Here is a 20,813-nt window from a genome sequence, read left to right on the forward strand (position 1 = left end):
CGGCATCATTTGTGTGCTTATTTACCTTCCGATTTAGGGAGGGCTTTGAACGATGCCTGAAAGCCAGGCCGCTGGACCTCACCGTCAGTAATCAGGTTGATGAGCATGATGTTACCAGACGACACCACCTCGAGAGGGTTCGAGGGAGGTCTGTGACCACACTGCCTGGTGGACCCAATGAAGACAATATGTAACATGTATTCATTGCCTCTATTTTTCTGATAATGTGAAATAATACATTCGTAGTAAATATGTACAGTGGCTATGAAAAGTCTACACACCCCTGTTCAAATGCCTTTTTCTTGTGATAAAAAAGGAGACCATGATCATTTCAAAATGAAAACTATAAGCATGGTGGCCCGCCAGGCTTATAAAGCAATGAGGGAAACCCTGCAGTCAGTTTTACCCCCCAAAAAATTAAGAAAAAGCCTACTATTTAGTGTTAATTTTGTTAAACAAATATATTCTCGTCAATACACATTTTTCTCCGGACGAAAACTTGTCTAGACTAGATTAAACTAGAACGCTCTTTAATAAACTAAATAAATAAAAAAATAGCCGGGACTAATGCTGCATTCGAGGATGGTTGGAAGTCGGACTTTTCCGAGCTCAAACCAGGAAGTGTGTACGGGAACGCCTCCCTTGAACTCGGAAATTCCACCTGCGAAAAAAAAAATACCCTGACTTCATCGACAGTCTGTATGAGACATCACTCTACAATGGCGACCCCTTTGGAAACACAGACCGTGAATGGTACAACACAATTTACTCGAGTATAAAACTAGATCGCTTTCTTCATTCATAAATATTCAACATAACTTCAGGTACCACAACGTACGTGACAGTGTGCCGCTATCTCCCAGAATGAAATTATACGGTGAACTACTGAACTGTATGGAATGCTTCTGAAATAAAATAAAAACATTAAATTGAAGCAAAATTGAGAGAAGAGGTCAAAATGAGTTTTGAGGACCAACAAACAATTTATCGCTATCCGCCATTTTGTTTTTTTACGTTCGCCTCGAACGCTTTCATGTCAGAACTGGGGAAAAAAACAACTGATATATCCAACTTCCGACCATCCTCGAATGCAGCATAAATCAGTATGTATTTTTGTCGACTAAAGAAGACGAGATGAAAATTAATGCACTTAATAAAAAAACTGGACTAAATTCGAGACGAAAATTATATAATTTTGTGAATCCTGTCTCTGGTAATCTGTCACTGTGACACTGTCATGTGACACACTGACACACACCCTTTCAAATCCGCAGCTAGCGAGTGCAACATGCACAAACAGATGTGAGAGACAGAAGGTGGTTTCATGGTGAAAGGTAAAAAAAAATAAAAATAAAGTAAATAATAGCTATAAGGTAACGTTAATCCAACAGCTATTATGTTCCCACAATAATATTAATACGACAGCTAACTATTGTTGACTAAGTTACTAGTTTGTAGCATGGAGCCATAGTAGCCACTTGTTGATATACTGTAATTGTGTGTGAAGTTGTTTTTCATCAAAAAGACGAGAACATTTTATGTGAAATAGTTTCCGATCTGAATTGTTCAACATTATCTGCCAACAAAAAAATATACAGGGGTAAAATGATTGTCCTGACTAAAACTAGACTAAAATGTTGACTAAAACTAGACAAATAAAATTCTCTTTTCTTGGACTAAAACAAAGACGAAAATGCTAGATTTATAGTCGACTAAAAGTTAACTAAATAAAAATGGGATGAGGTTAACTTGCTGTGATAAAACCTAACAAGCGTGATTGAAACTGGACTAAACTGAGACTAAATTTAAAAATGTCTGATCAAATTAACACACCAGTACAAGTGAACTTTATTTGGGTGAATAAGATGCACTTGAAATAGTGGCAGATGTGTACTGACTCCCATTTAACACCAGTCTCGAATGTGATTGGTTAATTCTGAACCCCAATTGACTTACACAGGATGTAGTTCAAATTATGTTGGAAAAAATGTTTTCAAAAGATTTATCCTGCTCTTTTTTTATATCACAAAAACCTGGCATTTGAAGGGTTTTGTAGAATTGTTTGACAGCCACTGCACATGTTCTGTTGTGTCACACAAAATCACTGCCGTGTTAAGAGAGACGTTTTGCAATTCTGGCACAAAGCTTTTGTCATGCGCTTTTTTTTCTTTATACGGGAAAAGGTGTGCGGGGAGAAATTGAGGGCCTTGCATTAAGCTTTGAGTCATTTCACTCTAAACATCAATGTCGCAAACAAGATTGAAATGATTTAATTTGAAAATAAATCAATAAATAAGCAAGGCGAGATGGAGAAAGATAAATAAGGAGAGATGAGATTGCTTTGGAGGAGATTCAAAGTCAAACAAGGGGGGGGGGGCGCTGGTGTAATCAAAAGTTTTGATAGAGGTGCGTGCGCGCGTGTATGCATGTGTGTGTGCGTGTGCGAATGAGAGCAACCATACACACGTACCTCCAGTCAAATAACATATTTAAAGCCCGTTACGTTACGGCTCTTATAAAACTCCCTGTCACCTTGAATAAAACTGATCGCTCAATAGTGTTTTGAAAATATTATGCACCATGTTAGATGTATTTATTCCGCAGTGGATTCTGAATGCAGGATTGCCTGCAGTTTCCGCTCGTGTTGCATTCAAGGGCCTATAGTTTTGAGAATCCAATCCTTCCCCCCACAGACAAAGTGCAATTACACACAGCAGTGTGGCAGGATTAAGGTTGGCACCCTTCATAGATTTGAAAGTGAAGGTCTTTTTGGGCCAACTCAATCTCACTCAGGTCGAGAAAGTTAACAATAAATGCAGCGCTAAAGGCTTCAGGGCCAAATAGAGGGGGTGGGGAAAAAAAAATGTTGTACTCACAAATCCAGTGAAAGGAATGAAGTGGAACGTATTTTCCATCCACATCAAAACAGCTTTCATCCCTAAATCCCTGTGCAACATTTCAGTCAAATACAAAGTGATTCCTCGTGCTTGTCCCTTGGGAATGCTGGAGGACTACATTTGATCTTCAAGGATAAATAAATTAGACTAACATTGGTTGAGCCCTATTAAACAAATCCGGCTCCGAGAGGTTTAAGTCCAAACGAGAGTGTGATTTATGTCAAAGTGACGTACTGATGCTGTTGTAGAGTAAAACGAGTCCGTTAAATGTTATGTCTCTGCAGGGAGCCGGCCACGGAACAGACTCGGTGCATAATGTCAAACCTTAATCCGCCAAGCATTTAAGTTTATGTGACCTTGTATGTGTGTATGCAATGGAACTCCGCCACTTACTCTGTGATCGCCTGAGAATCATCGGGACTCAAAGAATCGTAAATGGAGACAAAGTCATCAGAGCAGTCATCCTCCACGTGGAAGAAAGGAAACGTGACGGTGATCACGTTTGTAGCCAAGGCTCGGATTTGCCACTGACAGCGGGAGCGCGGAGGGTAGCCGCTCGGGTACCCCGGAGATGAAAACTCGGACTCGGTTTCTTCAGCCTCCAGGCGGAAGAAACATTCATCTGGGAATCACACATTGATTGGATAACGTTCGGACTTGAGCCCCATTACACCTGCACAAGCTCAAGGCATCCAATACAAGCAAATAGAAAACAATTCTGCCTTTACAAAAACAACAGGACTTAGAGAGCAGACTACCAAAAGTAACTATGATCGACCACCTTAATAGCTAAAAGGAGCTATTGTTTTCTTTAATGCAATATGATGCTGTATGTGTTAAGTACCACATGCTACAACCTAATAAAATTGACAGATAGTTTACATGCAGCTGAATATTTTCAATTGGATTTTCGTTCTTATTACATTGAGGGTAAATATGCAATCTGGATCAAATACACAAGTCAAAAAAGTAATACATAAGGGTTTTTTTGTTTTTTGGGGCTAGGGGCATCAATTTAAGGAAAATCCTTAGTCCTTGGTATAATACCCACATATTCATAAATAAGTCAGAAAATTGCAAATGAACAAAATGAGAAAATAAACAGCTTACAAAATGGATAGACAAAAAGACAAACACGTCGATGTAAATCATAACCTCCTTGGCAGAGGAAATAGTGACTGCCACTCTACTACTAATACTTTTAAGATGAGTTTTGTGAGGTTAAATGCTTCAGACAGTGTCAATCATGCCTAAGCATTATTATTTAAAGGGCAAGTACCATCAATGCCGATACTAGCCTTAATTTAAGGTATCTGTACTTGTAGAGGTGGTAACAGTATTGGCCGCCCTTTTGTGGACGTTTTACGATCAGCCAATAGAAATGAGGAATTAAAAATTGCCATTAATTTCATGCAATTTTAAGGAAAATTGCTATTTTGCCCTTTAAAATTACCTGTCATTTAAAACTGTCAAACATTACCATTTTTAATCAGATTTTAAAATTGTGATCAATCACGATTAATCAATTAAAAAGGCTTTTAATTAAAACATTTTGCCAGCCACATTTGAAGAGCACCTGCTGTGTTAATTATTTCGACATTTAATGTTATGAGGACGTCTTCAACATTTTTGCACACTTTCATCCTTTTTTTCCTAATCAGTTAATTACTTGCATAATTTAAAATGAAATTTTAAAAAAAAATGACCCCAATATTTTGACTATAACAAATATTCTGAATGTCACACGCAAACAAGTGCTTTACTTTGTTGCATGTAGTTATAGCGGTCAAAATTAAGAGTGATTAATCAGCGTTAATACATGATTAATGCGATATTTTTTGTGATTAGTCAATGAGTTAACGCTTTAACTTTGAGAGCACTACTGTCATTGTTTTTTGAGGGATATTTTACGTATCAAAAGTACTCGTGGTATCGGTACTTGCTATCGGTATCCACTAATGACTATTACTATTGTAAAGGCAGACTTTACGAAACAGCTCTTGCTTGGACAATTTTATCGATTAATTCTGATTTATCTCTTGTTCATTTATTTTTTTCTATCGTATTTTTTTTGCAGTTTCCCGCTGATGTGCATTTTTCTTTGCAAGTAAACTGACAAATATTCAACGTATAATTGCGTTTAAACTTAGAGCAATGAGGGAAACTCGCTCATGCATGAATTATAAATCAAAGCACGGTCCATGGTGACTGACTGGCCGGAATCTGACTCTGGTTGGAAAAAAAAATATGTCCAGCGTGGGTCATATTGAGACACAGAAATGACAGCCATGAGTGATTGAAATGGGACGGATTGTACTCACTGGCTCGGGGGTTCCTGGCCATTCGGGGGTCAGTTACTGGCGGCAGACAGAAGAGAAGGAAGAGCGAGTTAGAAGCATGAAGCAAGGACGGAATATGCCACTGACGCTGGGAGGCAACTAGATTTTGATGTAGTGGCCTAAAATATTTAGGTTTGCACATTTTCTGTTCCATTTCCCCGCCTTTAGGGAGGCCCGGCGATGCTGTGTATAGCTCTTTCGGATCCATCTCACCTTGCCTTAAAGCAGCAAGCCATACATCTCTGCTTAAGGATCGACGGCAGGGACATCAAATCACACCCACAGAAATTTTTTTTTAAGACAGCCAAACCCCTCAGAGTCACAAGGTCAGCTCTTGGCTAGAGGCCAGGTTGTGGACAAATGCAATGGGAATAGCAGGAAGACAGAATGAAGAATAATGCGAACGGGCCTCAGCTAATAGCATTAGAGGACCCAAACTGTGCGAATGCACAATCTCAGGTGGAGTACAAGCAGAGAGGTCTGCGAGATGGCTTATCATCAGAACTCTTCTAATGCAAAGCATACTGCACAGAATAGCAAAGCTGATATGAGACGACAGCAAGCTTATTCAGCTCTGCATTCACAGTCTTCAATATCTGCTGACACCGGCTGACAGCACTGTCACAGAGCAGTGCTTCTTGTCCAACTGGAAGCTGCGACACTGACCACAGATGCAAATTTTTTATTTTTCGGCGGCCGGTCTATTTCTTTCCACAAAGTCCTAGTAAACAGTGCAGGGCCAAACAAAGTCATCACCTCAATAAACATATTGAGGGGATTCTAAATACAGTACTTTTTCTCTACTATAGTTTGAAGTTGTAATATCACCATTCGGATTGCAGAAATGGCTTAGTTGCACTTGCATATACTGCCTCATACTACAATGTGAGTAGGTGTTGTGTTTTGGGGTGGATCATATGTGACTGGTTTTGGGTTGGGTCATGGGGCACATTGTGTTGTTATGATGTTGATGTTGGCAGATGCTAGGTCTCTTGTGATGATTTTGTCAGTTGCTACGGTCTTGAATTAGTTACTCTTAGTTTGTCTAGTCACTCTTATTTTGTGATATAAGCCTTTATTTTGTCATATAGAATTGTGCATTACCCTAGCTAGACTTACTATTTTTTTCCCCCCCAACATATTGGTGAAAGGTGGATCTTTTATACATGAATTGAGCATGACAGTATTAAGATACTGTGATGATGTGATTAAAAAATAAAAAATAAAAACTGATATTGGCGGTATGCACACATATTTGTTCATATTTAAAATTACATTTTTGTCATAAATCTGGTTAGGAAGTGCATTTTCCTTTCTTGCCCCCAAGAAGCACTGATAAAATAAATAAATAAATAAATTGTGGCCCCCTCCATCATTTATAGGGGTAGTCAACATAGAAAAAAAAATAATCTTGACAATAATATGTTCTATGCAGCCCCACTAGTCTAAATACGGTACTCTGGTTAATATTGCTTTAGTGGAATATGAGTCAAGATGCAAAATCCAGCCATTTTTATCTATATCAGAAGGCAGCCATTTTGCCACTTGCTTTTGAATGAAAATGATATCAAAGTTGATCAAGTCTCTGGTAACAGCCAATCACAGCTTAGCTTCAGAAAACAGGTGAGCTGTGATTGGTCGTTGCCTGAGCCCTGAGCAACTGCCATCTTCGGTCGACAGCAAGTGGCAAAATGGCCGCCCCATGAGATGGACATAAATGACTGGATTTTGCAATTCCACAAATGAAATATTAATTAGAATGTCATGTTTAGACTAGTGAGGTCACATATAAGATTGTATTGTCAAGAAATGTTTAAGGTTGACTTCCTCTTTAGATTGCCCATCGTATAAAAATAATAATAATAATAATAATAATTCGGCTTTGGTGCAGCAGGTCAATCCCATCAAAGTGTTTGTCAAATTTCAAAGCAAAATGTCATGCTTACACGTGGCCGTGATTTGACCGATCTTGATCTGACCGACGGTCCTTGTTCTTTGCTGCTCCGTTATTCCTTTCTCCAAGGTCTCCCACACCAGCTCTTCAGAGAGCTCAGGCACAACCTCGAGGTCCGACACTGGGACGTCAAACTGGGACCAATAGTAAGCGATCACGCCCTCACTGGGGAAAGCAAGAGAGAACGTGGAGCAATTCAGTAGCAACTTTAAAGATTTGGGCAGAACCACTGATTAGTTGGGAATTGAATTGCCAATAGGGAGACAGAACCGATGAAAAATTAATTTAGCCAGTGTCAATTCATGCTGATGCTGCCATCTAGCAGTGACTATGTATGGTCAACACCCACTGTTTTGCAACGCTACCAAAAAGGGCCGAACCAGAGGTTTCACAGAACTAATATTACTTTTCTAGTTCTAGCTGGAGTGCAGACAATAAAAAAAAAAAAAAAAACATCACTTTGGTTGGTTTGAATGTTTATTTGTGAGCCCCCCCCCCCCCCCCCCCCAATCCACTGGGTTTAGCAATCAAAGCCGTCTTTGAAAAGATTGAACATAAAGTACAATAGCAGCCTTTAGAGGCTTGTCGTGAACTTGGAGTGACAGAGTGGAAGAGAATGGGGGTGGAGCATATCCTGATATGAGGCTGTGCGGGAATCATTAAATGACAACACACATGAATCACCTTTCTGATACACCACATTGGCTTGATTGTCTACTCTGCCGCCTGTCGATTCTATTAACTACATACAGTATTATAAAACATACAGTCAGCTTGATTCAATATTCTCAAATGTTTTATAACCAATGAAATCTCAGAATGAGAAACCCTGGACTGGTCACTTATCAATCACAGGGTACATATCTGGCGATAGATAACCTTTCACACTGACATTAACACCAACACTGAGTGGGAATTGAACTACTGCACTACAGGTGGCTCACGTGTTAATAGACCAGCAAGAAGTGTGCCATGACATATCAGGAGTGTCAGAAAAGGTCCAAGATTGGTGTGACAAAAGATATGTCAATTTGGAAAAAAAACTAAGTGCTGGAACTTTTCTGACACATCTCATAATTAAAGCGCCAATACTTTTTTTTTTTTTTACTCAATGATGTAGAAAACGTCAAATAATTCAGAAACAAACATGTTATTAACTCGCTTGTTCTGAACACACCAGGCCATCATTTTGTTGTTTGATTCGGTGAGATAAGAATCATTACAACGCGTGGAAAACATTTTAATCACTATGGCTTCAGTGTGAATGCTTGTTTACCGAACATTTCTGCAATAACTACCATCAGCATGCCCATTATCCCCCCAAAACAAAAAGTACCTGAATGCTGTGACAACAGACTTTGTGTAGTATGTAGCAAGTAATGGATCCTTCTTCAAGTTTTCCTCCAGCTGTGTAGAGAAAATTTATTTTTTAGGAAAAGATAAAGGAGAAGGTTTGTGTGCAACTCCCCGAAGACACCGATTCCATTTTGATAGAAGCACATCAGATTATTTTCAAACGACAACACCGACCTGTGGAAGTCTTGCCTTTAGCCCCTTATCAGTCTTTGTAAGATTAAATGAATACTGTTAGCACTGTTAGCTAAACTGAGGACGGTAAAATAATAAATATAGAGATACTCAACTGTTTTGTTATTGTTTTATATGCGGAACAATTACTTAGAGCTGAACCGCATTTGCGTACACACAATTTTTGCTCCTGCGTTCTCCCTAAATGTGCTGCATGTGTAAACCACTGTACAAAACACATACTGGACATTGGACAGGAGACATGGCTATAATCCAATATATTAATTGTTTATTTTGATGTGACCGAGATTAATATAGTTAATGAAAACTAACAAAATTACTAAAACTAAAGTTGAAAAAAGTTTTTGTTAATGACTCTTTTTTTTTTTTTATGCTTTAAAATAAAAACAAACTACATTTTAGTTGAATAAAAATAACAATTAACAAAAATGTCAATTTAATATCATATTGGGCTTTCCTTGTTCATTTCGAATGTAGTTTTTTGGTATTGATGTACGTCCGCACGGAAGAAGGAAGGTCAAACAGTCAAATGAGAGTTGTACGTACTTGTGACTATAGTAGACTTTACACCGATCTGATTGGCTGGGTCGGTATCGGACGATATTTAGCATTTTATGCAAAATTTGTGATCGGCTGTAATGTCTTAATTTGCCCGATCAATCAATAATGCCATTGATTGATAGGCTCCGTGAAAGAAGACATTACTTTATATTTCATGTTTATAAGCATTTTTGGAAGATTTTTTTTTTTTTATGCATTTCAATTGGCATCAATTATTCGTGGGTTTTCCAGCGGAGAAGTTCAAGAAGCGTTTGGAAGCTGCCATCAATATCAAAGAGGGGTGCCATTATTGCTGCACATGCTGTGTTTTTAATTTTTTCTTTGGAATGACATTATGCAAGTTGAAAAACAATTTCCTTTGTTGAATTACTTTGGACATCCAATTACAAGGTCCTGATGATATGAAATTGGTACAATTCAATTGATTTCTGAAGAAATCGTCGAGATCATGCAAAAAATGAAGGGTGAGCAGGACTGTATTATAACCCTGATGTGAAGCAAAATTTGTACAAATCACTGCTCACATTTACCAGTAACCAGTAAGTAGCAGCAGCGGTGTTTATTTAATAAGCTTTCAGTCATTTCAATCATGTCAAATTTAGCAAGAAAACTCACAATTTTCAGAGGCAATGGAAAAAAGTTGCTTTACGATACGGTACTGGCAGACGATGTTTCAAGGTTATGAATGGCGTGCGGTTTGAGCAGCGGCATAAGAATACGCTGCATCAGGCGAACATGGCGGTTTTATTGTTATGGCCTACAAATATTGACTGAATTGATGACTTCTCAACTGCGTTGGCGTGGGGTTAGCAAGACTACGACCATTTGCACGCAATGTGCGCCGCTTGTCAATATTCTCAAAAATTGTTCGTTCGATAACAAGGCAAATACCATATGTAAGGGTGTTCAAATGTTCCCGCCATCTTTCATTAACAAACTCACAACTGCCTCCAGTTTGACTGCCAGTTCTTCAAATTCGGGGCTGCTGGTGTCCTCCAGCTGCTGTTTGTATTGGACGTCGGGCATGTCCATGTGGCCGCTGAACACCAGCACAGACGGTTTTCGCTGCAGGCTGATGGTGGCGTCTTCGGCATCCTTAACTTGAGGGCGAGAAGGCAAAGGAGAGCTTTCTACACATCCTTTTGGATTGATTGCCTTAGATGACAGAATGCTTTTGAAAGCAAAACACTATTTTGAAAGATGTGCCAGATTGATCTCGAGTTGAGAGGACAGATAAACCGCCTGCGATGTCAAGGGGCCGCTAATCAAGACTTCAGAGGGATTTTTGTCAGAACCGGCATGTGGAAATGACAGGGAAACTGACTTTTTTTTCCTCCTTCGTATTATTTTAAAAGGAGCGAGTCAGCGCTGTCACTTGAGCTAAAGCTAATGGGAAATCAAAAACATCCAAACAAGCCAATGTTGCAGTCAACCGTCAAAGAGCTTTCACGGCAAGTATAAACACTGATCCCGATGCTGGCTTTGTCATTGCGCGAGCCGACGTCTGCGTGGTAAACACTTCAAACACCTTTTTAAAGCTTACAAAGAATAACTTTGATTTATGCAAAAACGAACGCCCTCGTAATATTCATAAAAGCATAGCAAGGTGTACTTCACGTCTGTATAAGAAGGAATATAATGAGGGAAGCTTTCAACAGCACTCACAGACAAAAAGCCAAATTAGGAAAGCAGCGACGGCGGCGAGGACGAGGACTGCCACTAAAACGCCAATCACAGCGCCGAGCTTCCGCTTGGATGTGGATTTCTCCTTGCTGGTTAGGAAGTCGATCCGCTCGTGGCGGTCACTGTGGCCCTGAGGGAGGGAAATGAAATATGAGCAACTTGCATAAAAAAAAAAAAAATCACAGGCTTTAATTAAAGCGTTAAAATTAGATATAATTATTAATTAATTAATAATTTAATACATTTTGTTGTTGTTGTTGTTGTTTTTAGTCTTCAGATTGGTTCCCACAGGGAAAGGAATAACCAGTTTTCATTATTGTACTGTTTTTATTTACTATTCACAATTTTCACGCCGTGGAAAATGATACAATAACTCTATTCTAAAAATGATGACCTTCTTTCTCATAAAAGACAAGATATTACTGTACAAATTTTAGAAAATGGTTTGGCACCAAAAAAATATGTGGAAGGTGCACATTTATGTATGTAGGGGTGTGAATTGCCTCGTACCTGGCGATTCGATTCATATCACGAAAGGTCACGATTCGATTCGATACCGATTAATCCCGATGCGAATCTATAAATTGCTTGTTGCGATTATTATTTTTTTACTCAAATTTAGAAAATACTAATCAGTAAACTTGTACATGTACACTGTAAGATTTGTATGGAAATGTATTTATTCATCTGAAAATTCCGGCTTATAACTGAGCCACTGCATTTAACAAACAGGTTGCAGTCTGTTTCATGTTTGAGCAGCACTGAAATAAAATATTAAGGCTTAATGTTCCATTAATATAACTATTCCATGCTTAATGTGTGAATCCTAACCCTAAGTAAGACGTTTTGTTGAATATTCCCATAAAAGATTTATGTTTGAAAATCGATTCGGCCGCATATCGAATTGATTCGAGAATTGCGTGCTGTAATATCGCGAAATATTGCCGAATCGATTTTTTGGTGGTTAGGGTGAGGATAATAATCAAGTAATGAATTATTACTATTTCAGAAAGTTCAGCGAAACTGATTGTTGTCTTGAAGCAACTGAGGCCTGTCAACAGAAGATGCGCTTCAGCCGTAAACACCTCCATGATGACAACTCCAGGGTTTCCCCCAGTGCTTTATAGGCCAGGCGGGCCACCCAAGCTTTACTTGGGCTTGCCCCCCTCCCCAGCTGAAACATTTTGCAGTGTCATAGTGTATTTTTCATCTTTCGTGTCCCATTTGCTTTTAGGCGTGACAATTCTGCTGGGATAAGCTCCAGCTCTTGCTAGCAAAAAGAAACTAAGCGGTAGAAAATTGATGGATGGATGAAAATGAGCTGAATTTAAAATGCGAAGACTCCAGCATTTGCCATGTGCGCTTGTTATTAAAGTTCAGCTAGATTGTTTTATTATGTGTATGTTTTATTACCAGCAGTGGTTACTTTTTACGTCTGGCAATAAAAAAATAAATAAAAACTGAGATGTGTTAACTTGCGCCTATTTCATTAAAGTTAAAGGCTTTTATTGGGGTTTTTCCATTTTGTTGTTAACAAAACTTGTATGACTGTCAAGACTGTTAAAATGTTATTAAAAATGGCCGCACAGTTAAAGTTTTTATGATGGCGACAATTTAACCGTGGAACAAAATTCCAATTATATCCATTACTTCCTGCGGGGAAAATAATAATCAGCCACTGGACTGTGTTCAACTTGTACTTGGTAAAGCGGTATTTTTTTTTTTTTATAACTGTGTGTTAACTACTGGCTAGCTACAGCTGTGTAAAGCAAGCTTGGGAGAGATGATTGAACCTTGGACATTTGAGTGCGCAACGTGTGGTTAAAAAAAAAAAAAATCTCAAGTGCCGCGCAAGTTTGCAAACGCAGCATGCAGTAACAAGCAACCTACATAAGTTTGCAAGACTGGTCAAACCGGTTTAGGATTGAGGCAAAAGATTTGACATTCATATAGTCGAAAACGTGATTTCAGACACCAAATGAAAAATTGTGCGCGCGTGTGTGTGCGGAAACTAGATGTATGCCCGATGTAGTGCTCGCTCATGAGGGCGGTGTAATCAACACACTATGAATTCAGTGCCTGAAGGAGATGAGCGAAGAAGCCGAGTGCCATTAGGGATGGAGAACCGCATTGGTATTAAATCAATTTGTCAGCCGGGCTGCCCCTTCCGATGGGGGCTCAATTACATGAGCCTCGATGATAACTCACTGCAATTAAGGCCTATTGTTACTCCGAGCTGGCTTCCGCACACGCTGTCTAAGTGGAATCTCAAACGGCAATCATGGGCCAGAATGAGGGAAATCTTTAGAAATGGGGTCAGCGAGTGCTCCGGGGTCTCTCCCTCTATCAGCCCTCCCCTCTATCAATTAATCACGGCTTAATAAAACCATTAAGCAAACTCCATCATGGCCCATTCTTCTCACTGAGAATGAGATATTATCCCCATGTGAAGTATTCTTCTTTTGTGCTGAACCCGGCAAATATGGCACCATGCATCCATTTTCTTTAGAGAGTAATGTCCCTTTTACCCAGCAAACGCTGGTCTAGTTTTGAACTAAAGTCTGCGTTTACAAATAAATAGGGGTGTGAATTGCCAAGTACCTGGCGATTCGATCCTAATCACGATTCATAGGTCACAATTCGATTCAGATTAATCCCGATATGAATCTATAAGTTGATTATTGGTTTTTATTTTTATTTTTTACTAAAATTTTGAAAATACTCATCAGTAAACGTGTACATGTACACTGTAAGATTTGTAAGAAAATGTATTTATTTATCTGAAACGTCAGGCTTATAACTGAGCATTTAACAATCTGTTGCAATGCAAGTTTCATGTTTGAACAGCATTGAAATAAAATATTACGACTTAATGTTCCATTAATATAACAATCTTCCATGCTCGTTTTGTTGAATATTTCAATTTAAAAAAAAGTTTAAACATTGATTCGGCCGCATATCGAATCGATTTGAGAAATGCAATGTATTGCAGAATCGATTTTTTTAACACCCCAACAAATAAATAAATAAATAGCAGAGTCCTGTATGTAGCTATAGCTTCAATCCATCCATCCACCAATCAATTGTTGGTACTCGCTTATCCTCATTAGCGTCCAGCTGGAGGCAAGAGGCAAGAAGCAGGGTCAAGGTTGATCAGGTCAACAGGCGCCAGCCAATCACATTTTTTTTTTTTACACAAATGATTAACCAATCGAAAGTTTTGAAAAAAGTTTGACAGCAGATCTATTGACCTCTCTTGGAAACGTCAACTGTCTGAGAAGTGTTGTGTAACTTGTTTTCTTGACTCCGCAGGAGACTTGAGGCATTTTGCCGCCTCAAGACGAAAAAATTGACAGAGATGTTTTTTTCAGGTCAGATACCGATACTGAAATTTGGATGCAATATTTATTTTCATCAAAAGGGAAAATATAAGCATTAAAATATTTTTACAATTTAAAAAACAAAACAAAATCCAACTCTTAACTCTTTGACTGCCATAAACGTTATAAAACGTTTAGCATAAACCTAGGGAAGGGCGCCGAGGACGTTAAAAGACGTCCCCTATGTTTTTTTTTTTTTTTCAAAAACGGGTGCAGGAAAGCCTTGGGCAGCTGTGCTGAAAGAATCAGGCTGATCTGATTAGTCAAAGACTCGTTTTGGCCCCTAGAGGGCAGCGATGACTCTCTTTGCACAAGGTTGGATGGGCCGCCCACCGTGGGCGTCAGTAGAAGACGTGAGGCGGAGCTAGAGTGTTGAGGAGACAATGGCTGATCCAAGCCACAATGGCTTGACCAAGCTACCGGTTACAAGCAGCTCAGCTTGAGCATTTTTTTCAAAGACGGAAAGCATCAATCAATACTAAAAAGCGCATTGATGTCAACGATGATGATGACAACGAGCTCTACGCCAAAGTTGGAAGCTTTGGCGTGACTGTTATGAACACGTAGTAAGCCTCACGGCTAAGCGCGGCTAGCGCGGCTAGCGCTGCTAAGGCCGGAAAACGCGCACAATAGCCGGCCGGGTACTTCTACACAATCGGACATTCGATCGGGCGATGGAGAGTTGGCATCGACCAATGCAGATTGATGATGATGATGAAGATGAAGCTCTACGCCAACGTGACTGTTATGAACACGTAGTAAGCCCCACCGGCAAAGCGCGGCTAGCGCGGCTAGCGCTGCTAAGGCCGGAAAACGCGGAGCTGCACAAGCGGACATTCGATCGGACAATGAAGAGTACCCCGAGTCCAATGCATATTCATCGGAGGAGCGGGTACAGTCTGATCACGGAGAAGACACTGTTTCTGGACTACGATGCCACCATGAATGGAGTGGATAAAATGGATCAGAACATCTCCTACCAACCCGGTATAGCAACTGAAGGACACGGGGAAGCGAGACGTAACACCACCGTAACGTAACCGTAGCATGATCCTGATATTAGACTTGATGACACACTGCAGTATATACTTGCTATTCCCCGGAAAAAAACGGCCGGCAAGAAAGTGGCGCACGCGAAGAGGCAATCTTGTGCAAATGCTGTTGCGTCTCCTTGCACGCAGGAGAGTGTTACAAAAAGAAAAACTGTCGTTGAAACATCCACATATTTGTAAATAGCACCACAGTTGCACACATTTGTAAATAGTTTGCCAAATTGTTGTCAAATTGTTACACTGTTGAATGTAAATAAACGTATTTTGCTATCAAAAAACACTTTTTCATTCTTGGTGGTAGTGTTTTATAGAAGTAAAGCACTATTTAGGTGTTTGTGGCATCATTCATGGACAAAAAGAAGTGTCAAATTCACTAGAATGCATGAAATAATATCGTTTCACTAAAAGCTTGATTTCTCCGTATTTTGGTCCAACACAGGCGAAATTGGGTCAAACTAACCATTTTCTATTGTTGATTACTAAAGAACGGAATAAGGTAGAAACAAACTCTTTTTTTCTGATGAAAGATGAAAGTCCAATCTTTCATTTGGTAGTACGTGTGTTTCCATAGTCCAAACAGAACATTTTCTGTGGACCTTGAAAATCAGTCAAAATGCTTAAATCGGCTGGCACTGGCGGCATCCCTTTTCTGAAAACGTCTGGCAGTCAAAGAGTTAACATTAACGTTGTTGATTTTTTTAAGCATATGTTTACTGAACCCCTTTTTCTAAGATTATACAAATATTAGAAGTATATAAGATTATAAAATATGTTTTTTTTTAATATATATATATATATAAATCTTAATTAATAGACATCTTTGTTTTAAGATACTAACCCAAAGTTTGGTGACCTCCCAGGGCCAATAGCATGTTTTAGAACAAGTAACTAGTTCTCTATTGTTTTTTACAGAAAAGTTTTCCAAAATGTTCATAGAAATGTTACATTTTTACTGAACTTTGTTTTAAGTTCAAACAAAAACAGAAAGTATAGAGAGTTCATCTTCAGCAGCATCTCTTATAAAGTTGACTAAAAAAATTATTAAATAGTTCCATGAAGCGAACAGTGTTAAATTGATCTATTATCGGCTATAAGATATATATTTTTTTTAAAGGCCGATGCCAATATTCGTCAAAATGCTGAATATCAGTGTTGATAATCGGTCTGTCCCTAGTCCTACAGACTAGACAAAAACAAGTGAAAATAGTTAGGTTAAATTTAAGTAGGCCTGTTTTCTTAAAAGTCAATAGCTGCAAAGCTTTGTTCCACAAATAAGCGCCACCCCCCCTCCCCCCATCAGCGCCATGACAGAAAATTTGCGCCCAGATTAATTTCTGCCTTAACTGTCAAGTCAACTTTTTTTTTCTTTTCTTGCATCACTCATGGCTCTTAAACCTTTGAAATATTCCTGAAAAATTATGTAACCACATTCGTTAAGCATAAAGCTGCAGTGTGTGATTTATTTTTTTGAAGTGATTTTGCTCCGAAAATTATGTACTGTAAACAATAGACTGGAAAAGACACATTTTACCAATGCAATGGGAAGAGCACCGTCGCATGTCTCCCATTTGTAAAAAAAACAAAAAAAAACAAAAAAAACCTTTTCTTTAGAGAGCCACACTGGAAAAACAGAAAGATGCAAGGGCAACTTTTATTTATTTACTTTAACCTATCTAACATGGCAACACCAATCAATCAATCAATCAAGCAAGCAACCAATTACCAGTATATGTTGTTTATATACAGGACAGTATTTATTCTGAAAAACTGCTATATCAAGGCTTTCTGTTAAAAGGTGCTAAACCAGGCAAATAGCTGAGATTTTATTTAAGATTTTGGGGGGGCCTGCGGCCCTGTATCCCACTTAAATAAGATCTGCCCATCCACTGAGCGGCAGCGAAATCCCATTTGCTCCTCATTTTTTTTTCTACTTCATGTTCCTGGTTTACAACAAATACACAAGTGAGAGCGTGCTTGCTCGTCCAGTTGTGTCATATACTGTACCTCAAGACCAACCCGTGTTACCAGAAAGAAACTTTCAGATAAAGATAAAATGGGGTATAAGTTTAAAACTTGATAAAACTTGGAATTGTTTGAAAATGAATTATACAAAACTACTATGTGTATTTCCCTGACGGATATAAAGAGCTTGTAAGTGAGCAGTAGCCTACTATGTAACCATTAATGAGCCTTTGGAGAGAAAACAGGTGACCTTCGGCCAGCTGCCACATCCTGTGGTTAAGAGTATATTAATGCAACATACTAAACAAAGCAAACAGAATTCTAGTTTGATGTTGGCTGCATGCATATTTATCAGCATATTTATCAAGTATTTCCCTGGAACTTAAAATTGTCTGGATTAAACCACAGTGCCCCTGACAAATGTTGTTATGGGGTAAATTTAGTTAACCAACAATAGAAAACAGGTGAATATTTCGCAAGATTTAAGACCGTATTTATCTTTCATTTAGGTAAAGTTACCGTTCGGGTTACACCACCCCTTGACTAGGCCAAGTAGAGCAAAAGTAGCCTACAACAAAGTGGTAACTCAATGATTGAGTTGCGGCCTGTTCGTGTTTTCGTGTTTCACGTTTTGCACTACACTTGTTTAATTTAGCAACAATGCACGTGCGTGTGAATTATTTATAAAATAAAAATTTAAAATTAAAAAATTTAAAAAAATTAAAAAATTCTGTTTCAGTGTAGTCACTCACGTCGTATCTGGCGGCATACATCCTCAACAACGCTCCAAACCAACAGGATACGAACTCCGCCTATAGACCTTAAGGAACCTTCGTTGGTGATAGTAAAAGTCACAACATACATGTGCGCGGTGATAAAAAGCAGTAAAACGAGTTAGATTATATCCCAGTTAAAATAAATCCAACATAAACTTCCTGTATCGACGCAGGTTGGAAACGCTTAAAAAATAGCTTTTCCTTACACACCTATTTCCCACGCTACGCCCACAAATACCTGCAGCCGCTCAACTGCCATAGACCTATTATACAATAGAGGCCACATTAAGATGATTGGTCTGTCTGATGCTGTACGTCAACCAATCTACCATGTTGGATGTGGCATTGATGCCCGTCAACTGGTTTACGTAGACGGCGAACTAGCATAAACTGTCGTAAAGAACAGTGTTGTCTACTTCCCTAATTCTTTTTCATTTATTTTATGCAACTATTTACCCCAAACATTTGATTTCGATAGTTTATTTAAAAAAAAAAATGTTCATATGCCGTAGAGTAGACGTTCTTTACTGCCTTCCGGGAGAATATCGACTACGGTGGGGGCAAGCCGCCCTGAGTATGAAAGCTGTAAAAGTTGTGCCTCAACTTTTGATATGATGATTATTAGTCACATGTCCAATCATACAGATTTTCTTAGTCACAACTTATTTTTGGAGTGATAATTTAAGTGATTCCCACTTATAATCACATTAAAAAAGTGCATTTTGTCTTGAAATTAAGAAACATTGAGATTTTGAATTTTCATTTATTGCACTGATTTGTTTATGTCGTGAAAACGATTTATTTATTTATGTTTGATAAAGTTTTGGCTGTTTTTTGTTTGCAAAGGCGAGTTTTTGTAAAAAATAAAAAAATAAAATTGAATTTTATAGAATATAGATTACATTAATGGAGAAAAAAGTTATGAAATTAATTCTCGTGTTCTTATCTTCTATAAACAGTATTAAAAAACGGCATTTCCTGCCCTGCTCATTAATCATTTACCATTTCCCTCCTATACAATTTAAATTCTGAATTGAATTAATTGAGATTAAATTGATTATAATTTTTTATATATTTTGAAAAGTAGATTTTTTTTTTTGTTAAAATAAACTACAGTATTTCACATACTCGTAACCCTCATGCAAATAAATAAATAAATAAATAAATAAATGCTCCCTCATGCAGTGTCAAACTATCACCACCAGATGGCTGCCTTTACCAAGCAGAATGTTCCTCCTATGCTGAAGCGTGTGATAAATAGCCGCAGAAAGAGGGCTTGGTTCCGTGAGTGCTGGTTGATCCACATCGCAGCCACACTGCGACTGGAGAGGTGGTTAGCAGGACGCAGAGACGCAGGAGGTATCTCAGGAGCATCACTTGGGCTGAGCTTATGTTGGACGCGCTCGTTTTACTGTAGCTACTCGGTCGACTGAAAACAACAACAAAGGGAGGACAGCAAAATGGGGCACTCCGCAATTGCAATTTTGCTGGCCGTGCTGTCCTTGTACGCGTGTGGAAACGTCGAGGTAAGACGATGGCGCAAATGTGTCTCTCTCTCTCTCTCTTTTTTTTTTTTTTTTTTTTAAACTGCGTACATGACTGCAGTGTTAACATTGTTTTACTGCTCCCGAATTGCTTGATTGCGGAGTGCTGATAGTCGAGATTTAATGAAATGCATCCTGCAGCTATACTTTAGTGATGACATAACAAATCACACACAAATGTGACAGTGCAAAATCCAAGGTCTATATGTTATTATCATTAACTATAGGATATTCTGATTGAACATAATAAACAAGAGAAGTTGTTATGTGACTGCATTTGGCTGTCTGCGTCAAGCAAAAGGCGGCCTGCATCTGATATGGAAGATGGTGGGAGGATGAAGATCAAACAGCTTCTCCTTTTCTCCCCATCTGCTCCTGTCAGAAAGAAGACACACACGTTTCATCTGGAGAGGATGGCCCTGAAAATGGTCATGCATATGCAATCGCCGCCCTGACACTGAAAAGACATTTAAAGGCCGAGATATTACTAGGTTTCCCCTGCGTAGCATCAAAATGCATTTGAATGAATGCATGTTATATCGTGTCGAGTTAAAATAGGAGAGCTCGGGGTCAACCTATGGGAATCCGTCTTCATTACTACGGAGATAGATGAAGTAGAGAAGTACAGATCAATGGGCTACCATGACCTCTCTCCCGTCTCTTCTCCATGTGCATCAGGCCCAAAACTGTATGCACTGTACATTATTACCTCCCCCAAGGTTTTAATGTCTTTAGAGGCAAGGTTTTTGTGCATGTTACAATACGCTGGTATTCTTCCAATTGCATTTTGGTGAGAATCCACATAGTGATGTTGTTATGAAAGAAAGAACATTAGAAAGACATTTAGTATGCCTAACCTTATAACCACAAAAACAAACATAAACAAATTTAATCCACACATTGATTATGTTAGATAGATAGATGGATAGATAGATAGATAGATAGATGGATGGATAGATAGATAGATAGATAGATAGATAGATAGATAGATAGATAGATAGATAGATAGATAGATAGATAGATAGATAGATAGATAGATAGATAGATAGATAGATAGATAGATAGATAGATAGATAGATCTTTAATAGTGGCTAGAATTTCCATCCATCCATTTTCT

At 38.6% G+C, this 20,813-nt stretch overlaps 2 protein-coding genes and 2 long non-coding RNA genes across 4 annotated transcripts in view; 2 read left to right on the top strand and 2 right to left on the bottom strand.

The window, feature by feature from the left end:
* Positions 1–18,365, bottom strand: part of st14 (ST14 transmembrane serine protease matriptase) — a 28,548-nt gene extending 10,183 nt beyond the window's left edge. The window contains exons 1-8 of the mRNA XM_086078370.1: positions 18,129–18,365; positions 10,965–11,112; positions 10,242–10,399; positions 8,527–8,597; positions 7,183–7,355; positions 5,219–5,254; positions 3,291–3,519; positions 26–165 (exon numbers count right to left, since the gene is read on the bottom strand). Of these exons, the coding sequence (XP_085934496.1) occupies positions 26–165; positions 3,291–3,519; positions 5,219–5,254; positions 7,183–7,355; positions 8,527–8,597; positions 10,242–10,399; positions 10,965–11,112; positions 18,129–18,149 (976 nt within the window). The 5' untranslated portion in view covers positions 18,150–18,365. The remainder of the gene's footprint in view (positions 1–25; positions 166–3,290; positions 3,520–5,218; positions 5,255–7,182; positions 7,356–8,526; positions 8,598–10,241; positions 10,400–10,964; positions 11,113–18,128) is intronic.
* On the top strand, positions 42–3,778 carry LOC147172154 (uncharacterized). The gene is made up of 2 exons (XR_015095366.1): positions 42–190; positions 3,182–3,778. It is a non-coding gene; the product is annotated as an uncharacterized LOC147172154 (long non-coding RNA).
* A 1,041-nt stretch (positions 18,366–19,406) lies between the features above and the next one.
* aplp1 (amyloid beta (A4) precursor-like protein 1) overlaps positions 19,407–20,813 on the top strand; it is a 43,962-nt gene continuing 42,555 nt past the window's right edge. Inside the window, exon 1 of the mRNA XM_086078374.1 lies at positions 19,407–19,678. Coding sequence (XP_085934500.1) covers positions 19,613–19,678 — 66 coding nt within the window. The 5' untranslated portion in view covers positions 19,407–19,612. The remainder of the gene's footprint in view (positions 19,679–20,813) is intronic.
* Positions 19,963–20,813, bottom strand: part of LOC147172156 (uncharacterized) — a 33,422-nt gene continuing 32,571 nt past the window's right edge. The window contains exon 4 of the long non-coding RNA XR_015095364.1: positions 19,963–20,071. This is a non-coding gene — a long non-coding RNA (uncharacterized LOC147172156). The remainder of the gene's footprint in view (positions 20,072–20,813) is intronic.

Source organism: Leptonotus elevatus, chromosome 6 (genome assembly GCF_054856555.1).
Source record: "Leptonotus elevatus isolate MCC_2025b chromosome 6, RoL_Lele_1.0, whole genome shotgun sequence".
NCBI lineage: Eukaryota > Metazoa > Chordata > Actinopteri > Syngnathiformes > Syngnathidae > Leptonotus > Leptonotus elevatus.